This window comes from Poecilia formosa, unplaced genomic scaffold (genome assembly GCF_000485575.1).
Source record: "Poecilia formosa unplaced genomic scaffold, Poecilia_formosa-5.1.2 Scaffold672, whole genome shotgun sequence".
In the NCBI taxonomy this organism is placed as follows: Eukaryota; Metazoa; Chordata; class Actinopteri; order Cyprinodontiformes; family Poeciliidae; genus Poecilia; species Poecilia formosa.
The window spans coordinates 1-10,766 of record NW_006800611.1 but is presented as its reverse complement, the minus strand read 5'-3'; the positions used below and the strand labels follow the sequence as shown (position 1 = coordinate 10,766).

At 38.0% G+C, this 10,766-nt stretch overlaps 1 protein-coding gene across 1 annotated transcript in view; it reads left to right on the top strand.

The window, feature by feature from the left end:
* The window catches only part of LOC103130780 (neuropilin-1a-like), a 71,182-nt gene extending 60,441 nt beyond the window's left edge, over window positions 1-10,741 (top strand). Inside the window, exons 12-17 of the mRNA XM_007542277.2 lie at window positions 2,462-2,647; window positions 3,566-3,604; window positions 6,657-6,794; window positions 9,013-9,317; window positions 9,922-10,018; window positions 10,110-10,741. Coding sequence (XP_007542339.2) covers window positions 2,462-2,647; window positions 3,566-3,604; window positions 6,657-6,794; window positions 9,013-9,317; window positions 9,922-10,018; window positions 10,110-10,162 — 818 coding nt within the window. The 3' untranslated portion in view covers window positions 10,163-10,741. The remainder of the gene's footprint in view (window positions 1-2,461; window positions 2,648-3,565; window positions 3,605-6,656; window positions 6,795-9,012; window positions 9,318-9,921; window positions 10,019-10,109) is intronic.
* Window positions 10,742-10,766: the final 25 nt, after the last annotated feature.

Sequence of the window (10,766 nt, the reverse complement as noted above, 5' to 3'; positions counted from 1 at the left end):
AACATCCAACCATCTGAACATCCAACCATCTGAACATCCAACCAACCATCTGAACATCCAACCATCTGAACAACCAACCATCTGAACATCCAACCATCTGAACATCCAACCAACCATCTGAACATCCAACCATCTGAACAACCAACCATCTGAACATCCACCCATCTGAACAACCAACCATCTGAACATCCATACATCCATACATACATACATACATACATACATAAAACTACAAAGGTTCCTGCTGTCTTTCAGACTTGCCACTAAAGTAATCCTGACACACTGTGAAGGTAATATTGTATTTGCTCAAAATTAGCTCAAATATTATTTTTTCATTTTGGATAACTTTGCATGAACTTGCTGTTGGATTTTGTTTTGCTGAATCCTTTGAGGTTTGAGCTGAAAGCCATGCAGGTTTGTCTCTGCGCTGCTGCTCCTGCTGCTGCAGGGAGACGGGAGGGAAGGCAGGGCGCGACCTCTCACAGGAGGAGAGCGAGGAACAGATGAAGGCAGGAAGTGGAGGATCTGGTTGCCCTGCAGGGAGACTGATAAGAAGCAGCCAAAAGCAGATGAGATATGCTTTATATGCGGGTGAAAGAGAGCGGAACAGCAGAAAGAGGATAAGAAATCAGTCTGAGTTGGGAAAAACTCTTCCAAGCTGTTAAAAACTAAAACTCTTTGGAGCTAACATCTAAAATGTGAGATCACTCGCTCGCGTATCTGTTTTCACCGAAAACACAAGAAGGACGCGCGGAGCAGAAAGAAGCTTAACGAGCTTCGTGATGCGCCTGCAGATTGGTTGAAAGTTAAATCATCCTCGCTGCTGTGAGAACAAACCTCCATCCATCCCACTCAGGATGTCACAAACACGCTTTAATTACGTCTCGACCATCTGGGATCCGGAGCCTGTTGTTGTTGTTGTTGTTGTTGTTCAAGTTTGGTTGATTTTATTACCATAAAACATGGATTTTATTTGCAAGAGAAGAGAAAACTTATTGAGTTTGGGGAAACTTTGTAATTTTCTGAACCATTCTGGGTCAATTTAACCAACTACAAGACACTCTGAACATCTTCATAAGACATTTTCTTGAAAATTCAGGTTACTTTCTCTGAATTCAGACGAAATGAATGAAATCCTACAAGTTGCACTCTACATCGGGGTGTTCAAAGTGCGGCCCGGGGACCATTTGTGGCCCCTGGACTGATATTTTTGTGGCCCCCAGCTTTCTTTTTATTTGAAATTTGTCTAAAATTATTACTAGTTTGGTTGTCTTGTGATGGAAAATATTAAATATATCACAAACTATTATAATAAGTTGAACCAAATCAATCCAGAGACTTTTACTTAGAACATTTCTGCATCCAAATCAGCTTTTATGTAATTTATTCACTTAAGTATAGGAAGCGCTTTGGAAGAAAGTGACCCAAGTTTTTTTTTTAATTGAGAATAAATTTGTTCAACTGAGCCTGAAAGAATTTGAAAACTAGAAATCTTTCTTATAATCTAGAAAATCTGCAAAATCCTAGTTATCCCAGTGTTGGGTCTACGATGTTGCTACGACATGTTACTTTCTAGAACTTACCCAATACTTTCCCAGAACTTACCGCATAGGTTCTGCAGCTTACGTGTTCTTCAGCTCATATATCACATTTTTAACCCCAAACGGTTTACAGGAACTAACATTCTAGAGCATAGATGTAAATTTGTAAGTTAGAGGTAGCTAACAACCACTGCTAACTAATGAGCTAACCCTAAAGCACTAACTATAAACATTAGTTCTGCTAGTGCTAAAGCGCTAACTTCAGCCATTTCTCTTCCAGGTGTCAACAACACGTTATATTGCCATCAGTATTAGAAATACATTAAGATACAAATAAATAATACTTTTTAAAATAAGAAAATAAACATTTTATTGTCTAAAACGCAATAATATAGCTTATCTTCAGTGAAGGCTTGCAGAAGATGCATCTGCAGCTAAAAAACTGACATTTACATATAAAAACTTCAGTCTTTCCTGCTTTACTTAACATCAGTACAGTTTAGGGCTAATCTGCTGATTATTTTATTAATCAATTAATAATTGGATGGCTGAAGATGCTTAATAAGAGTTTTTATGCCATTTGAACCAGATGAATCTAAAACTGCCACTTGATAAAGAACTTTTTATTCATCTTAAATGTAAAATGTATATATTTTGTATATTTACTTAAGCCAGCGATTAATCGATTTCTAAATTATTTGATTCATAATCGATTAATCGCGGTTAATTGTTTCAGCTCTAGTTTACGGTTTACTTTCCAAATCTTACAGGATGCACACTGAAGTAAATGTGAGACATTTTGTGACTTCTGCTCCATAAAAAAACACATTTGTGAAAGTTTTTGTCAACCTGATCCTGTTCAACGCTTCACATTTAGTCTTTTGTAGAAAGTTTGATAAGTTTTTAATTTGTTTTTTCAGAGAAAACCACGACAGGGCCTCCCCCCACCACCGCGCCGTCCACCATGCCGCCCATGACCACGTTCGGCGCCACCACCGCAGCGCCGACCACGCTCCCCACCACCGTGGCGTGTCCGGAGTGCCTGGAAAGGGAACAGGACTCCGACGAGGAAACGGAGAACACGCTGGTGTACGACGAACGCTTTGGTGAGAGGAATTAACATGCGTGGTCAGAGGAAAGGCCAATAAATTTAGGGAAACATGGGACACATTCATGCAGCTTTGGATCGGTGGAATCAAATATTAATAATATAGATATTAATTCATAACTAATACTTATTAATACGAGAGTGACTCTTTATCTAGGCATTAGTTTTTTAGTACTCAGTGTTTTTAATATGTGTTCTTCTTTTGTTGTTATTACTGTTTTAATTTTCATTTTTTAGCTGAATTTTATTTTATTTTACACACTATGTATTGATTTTGGTTTGGGGATTTTCAATGTTTGCTTAATGTATGTTTTCTATTTTTCATATATGAAATAGTTAAATAATTATACTGTTAAAAAACACAACTTTCCCTTTTAGAGCTGCTCTTTTAAATATTTGCAGATTTTTATTTCTCTCTAAAAACTTAGATAATTAATTGAATAATTAATTGAGCTTTTTGTTCTGTTTGATAACTAGGATGAGTTGGAATGTATGAATGATTTAATTTGTTTGTAAGTGCGCTTAGGCGACATTTGTTGTGAATTGGCGCTGTATAAATAATATATATTGTTATATAAATAACTATGACATCAAACTCTCACTTCTTTAGTTGGACTTAATTTTTTCCTCTAAGCCTCAAATTATGAAGGAAAATCTGCAGCTTATATGTTTTTGAACAGCATAATGAGCAACATATATTGAAGTTTAAAACATTTATTTTGGTCTAAATTATGAATTTAACCATCAGATTATTCTGACCATTAAGTTTTAGAGGCTTTTATTAGGAAACTGAATTATTATGTTCTGTTTTTTTGTTAAGGTACGGGTATTTTGTGTTTGTGTTGACGTGTGTGTGGTTGGGACGTGCCTCCCTGACCTTTGACCTAACCCTGACTGTCCCATCTGTCTGTAACAGGAGTCGTCATGACCCCCGACCCCAAGGTCGACTTTCCAGGTGAGGATATTCTCCAAAACGTTCCCCCATGTTTACAAAGTCTGTCCTATAAAATCTGTCACATCGCAGGTCGAGTTACATCATTTATTTAACAAAAGCTAAAAAATATATATTAAATGACGAAATCTGCTCAAAGTTTATGATTTTCAAAGGTTTGCCAAATAAATTTAATCACTAAAGTTGCTTAGATTTATTTGTCTTATATTATAAGTTTGGTGATGAAGGAAAACTCTTCATATGAGAGATGTTGGAGTAGGGGATATGAAGGATGTTAGAGCTGGTTCCTCTTTCTTCTTCTGCTCTCTGTTCATGGTTCAGGTTATGTTTAACCATTTCAGATGCTAATCAGCTGTTGTAAAAACACCCTGTTGCCATGGTTACGCATCCTAGAAACAGTCCAAAAATCCTTCCAGCATCCAAAACCATTGGGGAACATTTGTCCAGAAATGATTGTTAATCCAAAAAATTCTGAGCAAAAGTCAACAAAAAGCACAAATCAGAGCTAACGTAACAAAAAAAGGAAAACTGGTAGTGTGAAAATGTTAATACTTACATTTAACCACTGGAGAGCCTTGTAAAAGTTCTCATCTCCCTTGAACACACCAAATTTTGTGGCCCAAACTGAAGGAATTTTGTGGAAAAAGTTAAGAAGTTATAGAAGCCAGACTGGAGGAAAAAACAAACAGAAAGAAAAAAGGAGAGTCGTAATAAAAGAGAAGAATGGAGGGAGGATTCCTCCTGCAGAGGAAGAATAAAAGCCTCCTGGGTCTCAATTAGCCGAGCCGAAGCATCACAGGAAGGCAGTTTGGGGTCTGCCAGTGCAGCTCCACAGTCGTCTCTGCATCCTATTAGCCTGGAAAAAAAAAACATGTCCAATTCACACAGACTGCTGAATGCATCTGAATGCTGCGGTTAAACTGCTGGCGCCTCTCCACTGCCAGAGCAGCAACGGACAGAGATTCCTCCCGTCCGTCTCATCCCAAACACATGCATGAACCCAACCTGCTCCCGATCTGTTGTCACTCTTTATTTGGGGACTCTTCCTAAAAGTGGTGCTTTGTTTCTCTGGTAGCGACACACTTTACTTTCAAAGACATTACCATTTACTTTTCACAACTTAGAGGCTGCTTTAGGGAGTAGGAAATATTAGGTCAAGCTTATTTATAAAGCACATTTCAACAATAAGGAGATTTTGCGTCTGGATGGCAGAAAGGCGATTTTATTTTTTACTAGCTGCGCTGCCGCAGTAAAACGTTTATGTTGACAAAATGACACCTGAAACATGTAGGTATTATTAATTCAGTGCAGTTCACCACAGCAAAACAAAAAAATCCAGAAAACCACATATTTCTCACTTCCTGTGTCAGCTACGCTACACGCCGACTGGTTGCCATAGCAACTGACAACAATGCCGCTTGATAAATCAGGATTCAGCAAAACTGACGGTTTTATGTTTTTAGGCTTGATGTTTATTTTGAGATTATTAATGAGTGGTTGGTGTGGTAGATTAGCTGCTGTTGCTATTAGCTAATCTACCTCTTTGGAGGTTTTCAACCTGTTTCAAACATGGCGGTATCCTGCAATACCCGTCGCTGGTTGGAGCGTTTCTTCTGGAGAATTAATACACACAACTGAGTGCACGTGTTTTTAATAGAGATGCCACAAAATCCTGAGGCATTCTCAACCTGAGAGAATTAAACGAGTTGGTAAACACAGCGTGAGACTGGAGTATTCAACTTAATAAAGTTACTATATGATGCTTGGCTCCAGGAAGCTTCTAGTAATCCCTGCCTTGGCTTCCTGTAAGGTTTTACTGGAGCAGATGGAGGAGCTTTGTTTGAGAGAGGGAGCTCATTAGTTAATAAAATACTTGGGATTCAGCAGAAGGATAATCAACTCCTTAAGGTTTTCTTTCAGAGCTGCTTTTTATGAAGATCACTTGGTGTTTCCTCAAAGCTTTGGTGCATTTTAAATGTTTGAAAACCAACAAAAAGAAAGTGAAGTTCATCTACAAAACTGTTCATTTTCCTGTATCAGAGATGGTATGTAAGGTACGCAATAAGCAATAAATCAAGGGTGTTCAAAGTGTGGTCCAAGGGCCTTTTATGGCCCATGTAATGATACAAATTTGGCCTATAGATGCAGATGGAGACTTTTAATTTGTAACCAGGGTAAAAATGGTTACCAACATTATTGTCTTACGTAGGAAAATGTAAAGTGTGACATAAAGTATTTGTGTTTTATAACTAAGTTTTAACAAAAAATTAAGCCAAGTTTATTCAGGGACTTTTACTGAAAAGTCAGCAGCTAAATATATCAAGAGTTTTGAAAGAAAGCGACTCAAATCCTGTTCTTGTTACTGAAAATAAATTTATTCAATCAAGCCCAAAATAAATTAAAACCAAACATCTTTCTTCTACCACTGCAAAACTGCAAAATTAAAGGAGTAGTAAATTTCTGAAATTTATCACAAAATTTCTGCGTTTTTAGTGGAAATTTAGTCATTTTTTCTATCTAAGACTCTAATAGATCGTCTTAAACATCCAGCTACTGTATTTGCTTGATTTCAGGTTGTTTTCTTTGAACCACGACAACTTTTGAGTCGACAATTTTGGCCAAAATGGCAAAAAGTTTGGATATATTACAAAAATCACTTAATTATATGATGAGTTCAAACAAGCCCAATAATTTCCATTTATTTACCAAAAACTGGATGATAAAGTTTTCAGTCTGGCCTTTTTTGAAGGACAATTTTGTTTACAGAGACGTCATAATTAATTTCATTTGTTGCTTTTGTTGTTTTGCTTATTTATTTTGGATATTTAAAATGTTTTCCAACTCCAGTGTTAAATGTTCATTAGAATTTAAAGTTTATTTATCTTCCATTATTATGCCATTACCATTAAAATGGTCTCAAAACAACAACGTTATCGTTTGTAGCAATAACTTCTGTCGTCCAGTAAAGTTTATGACAGTCTTACTCAGTCAATGTTTAGATTCAAACATTGACTTTAATGGTTTTTTGTTCTGAAAAAGTTGTTTTGTCTTCCAGCTTACGTTTGGTTTGCCTGTAACTTCGACTTCTCGTCGTTATGCGGTTGGACCAAGGACAGCGGCTCAGGAGCCGAGTGGTTCATCCAGAGCAGCGAGGCTCTGGCTGTCCACAGAGGCCCCACGCTCGACCACACAGGTAGGCCACACATAAATAATAATAATAATAAAGTTTATTCCAGGATGAAGCATCCTCCTGGAACGAGCCGTGGGACTCTGCTGAGCAAAGCATGTTCATAAAATCTTTAAATAACACATTTTATTCCCAATACAGCAGAAAAACAACAGCATTACTTTTTCCGTCGTCACATAAAAGCAGTTCTGGTCTGGCGTTTACGCTCATCATGGACAGATATAGTAATTTTAGGTTTTTAATGATTTATTTGAACCAGATTTTTATTAACTATTCACATTCAATTAAATCTTTAAAACTTTACATTGGTGATCAAGATAGAATCTTGGTGTAAAAATCACGTTTTCAAAGTGACCAATTGACCAATAATCAATGCGAACAACACGAGAGTTACTTTCCAGAGCGTAAAGTTTACTTTCTGGAACACAGAGCTTACACTTTGAAACTTTAACCATAAACCATATGGAACTATCCCAGAGTTTACAGGGTGTTTTCTCAGAACCTACAGAGGACTTCTGTGTGACTTACGGGTTACTTTCTAGAACTTGAATCAAACTTTTCTTCAGCTACCGGTTTTCTGAAACGTTTGATGACTTTCTGTAATCTGCATGTTGCTATCCCAGAGCTTGCTTTCCCAGGACCTACAGCGTATGTTTGTGTAACTAACTTACAGATTACTTTCCAGAACTTAATGTGTCACTCTCTGTAACTTAATACTTTTCTGAAACTATCTGTTTTCTGAAAATACAGGTTGCTTTCCAGAAATTAGAGAGTGCTTCCCCAGAACTTACAGTGTGTTTTCTTTGGTTCCACATTGGCAGTTTTCCTTTCCAGAACTTTCTTTCTTGAATATGAGGTTTACTGCAATAAAGCTTTCACGTTTATTTCTTGAACCTTTTGTTTTGCATGACCAACAACATACTTAACTGAATCTAACAGGTTACTTTTTGAGAGTTAAAAGGTTACCTTCACATTGAGTTAAGCAATAAATTGGTGATGTTATATATTTGCCAATAGATACGTGATCAATGTCAACAGATAATACGTTCAGTGAACTCCAATCCAGAACCGCACAGCATTCTGGGAGATGTAGGCCTGTGAAAGTCTTTAGCCGCTCAACATCTCACAGCTAGCTAAGCAAGGTTGGTGGAATCAACTAACTCTCTCATTCTTTGGTTACCTAGCAACTCTCTCCACACTTTGGTTACCTAGCAACTCTCTCCACACTTTGGTTACCTAGCAACTCTCTCCACTCTTTGGTTACCTAGCAACTTTCTCCATTCTTTGGTTACCTAGCAACTCTCTCATTCTTTGGTTACCTAGCAACAACCTATTGAGTAACCTGTGCAGCAGCAGTTTAAGGTTTCGCTAATGTTCCTCACAACTGCTTAAAAAATAAAAACCAACAGCGAGGAATGAAAACTGTGGATAAATGGGAAATGTTTTACTTTTTAAAATGTAAATAGTTGAGGCTTTATGTGTAATTTTAGCCATGTGTGGATTGAAAATCTATCCTGGTTAAAATCAGTTGAAGTTATTTATGATAATATAGTTATCATAAATTACATATGATGACAATAACTTCCACAATAAGAGAGATTTTCCTATAAAATCTTCCATCATGTCTCTCTAAAGCAGCTGTGAGCTTTAAGAAATCCAGAGATTTATAACTCCTGGTAATAAGCAGGATGTTGAACAGAGCAAACCTTCAGAAGTTCGCAGCTTTTAAACATTTCTCTAAGCGATGGAACAACCTTGAAGTGTTCGACTTTTTTTCTGAAAAACATCTCAACAAAGAAATCCATCAGCATGCTTCACCTCTCTGGCCTTCTTCTCCATTGGATGGGTTTGATGGATGTTTGCGTGGAGGCGACAGCAGCGCCGAAATGAATGATTTCTCCTTGATTCTTTGACTTAACCAGATCACAAGTAAAAAAATGAGCTCTTTGTGACGGCAGGGCTGACTTTCTCCTGATACCCAATCCTTTGTTTTCCCTGAAAAACCTTGTGAAGTCCTTGATGTCTTCGAAGTGTTTGAGGCAGATATTCGGAAAGTGAAAAGACTCATTGACCAGAACACCCTTGAGAGCTTTGTGGGCTTTTTATAAAGCGCGTCTTTCTCACTGAGAAATATGAAGGAAAAAAACTTGCATGTTTCATTCATGAAGGCTTTTCAGGAGCTCATCTCTGTCTGCCATGGTTTATGTTTTGCTGCTCCCTGCAGGTGGTTCAGGGAACTTCCTCTACATGCAGCTGACGGACACAATCACACCCAGTAAGCCCGGAGAGGAGCAGAGCGGGGAGGAGAAGGTGGCCCGGCTGGCCAGCTTATCCATCACCACGCCGGACGCCAGCCTCTGCATGTCCTTCTGGTACCAGATGGCCGGCGAGCGCGGAGGGGCGCTGCGCATCAGCTATCGCCACGACGACGATGACGAGGGCCAGGTCCTGTGGACGAAGAGCGGCCATCAGGGCAGCAGATGGAGGGAAGGCCGTGTCTTACTTCCTCAAACAAGACTCTCGTATCAGGTAAGGAGCGTCTGGATCAGCTGAGAAAAATGGATTCAAAATGGCGGGTTTGTGTTGACAGTAACAGAAAGAGGCTCAGCCAGAGACGTTTCTGTCAGTTACAACATAATTAACTTATGGATGGACTGACATTTGGATCAGAAACGAGCATGAGAAGCAAAATTTATTAACCGAGTCTTTTTTACAGACATTCAGGGTTTCCTCTACACTGCAAAAAACAAACTCTTATCTAGTGTTTTTGGTTTAGTTTGTAATGCAAATATCTTGGTACACTTGAAAAAAGACAAAACTAAAGAATAAAGAAAGCAATTTTGACTATCTTTACATCTATAATATTAAAATAAAACAATGTTCCATATATATGTGCACATGTATAGATAATCAACCAATTAAAAAAATATGTTGTGGAGCTTTTTGGGTGTTAGTTCTACTTGGATTTGATGAATAGCAGTTGAAAGAGCTGAAAGATGTTAAATGTAAATTTAAAACGTCTACATCCCAAATGCAGTAAACAGCCAAAGAGCCTCTTTAAGAAGGCCATTAAACACCATTTAAAAAGCCTGTTTATTTGATGATTGAGCTTCCTGTTTGCTGCTGTTTCCAGGTGTTGGTGGAGGGAATCGCAGACAGACGCACCACAGGCCACATAGCGGTGGACGACATCCAAATCATGGACGGGCTCAACATTCAGGACTGCAAGGGTTTGCATCTATAAGAAGTTAGCAATATTAAAGTGAAATAAACCTTCAGGAGGTGAATTAACTTATTCTTCATTCTTGTTTTTGTCTCCAGATCCAGAGGCTCCAACATCTCCACCCACTAAAATCTTAATGCTACGTAAGTGATGTGTACTTTACTTCTTGTAATGTTTATTTTGACACATTTGTTAGTAAAATTTATAAATTTTAACCAAGAATGTCTTTGTAGAGACTCAGCAAATGTGCATATATATAATATTTTTACTTCTTATGACCTTGTATACGTTGCTTACTCAATATACGGGACTGGGGAAAGGTTTTGAGTCATTTCTTTCCATATTTCTTCCGATTAACCGGGTTTTCTTTCTTTGATCAACAGTTCTCCATGTTTTCTGTCAAAGTTTTAAGATTTTCCTTTGGTGATTCTATCTAATCAATGATTCTTCCATCCAACTAGTCATCCATTTTCCCTCCGTCCATCCATCGATTCATCCATTCATCTAACTATCCATCCAGAACAACCAACCAATCACCCAAGTCTTCCATCCATCCATCCATCCATCCATCCATCCATCCATCCATCCATCCATCCATCCATCAATCAAACCGTTAGTTGATGCCACCAATTTATCCAGATTTCCATCCAACAAAATAATCAACGGTTCAATGACTGGCCCAAATGATTGGTCCATCCATCCAACTATCCGTTTGTATATCTTCTTATCCATCAACCAACCAACCAACCAATCAC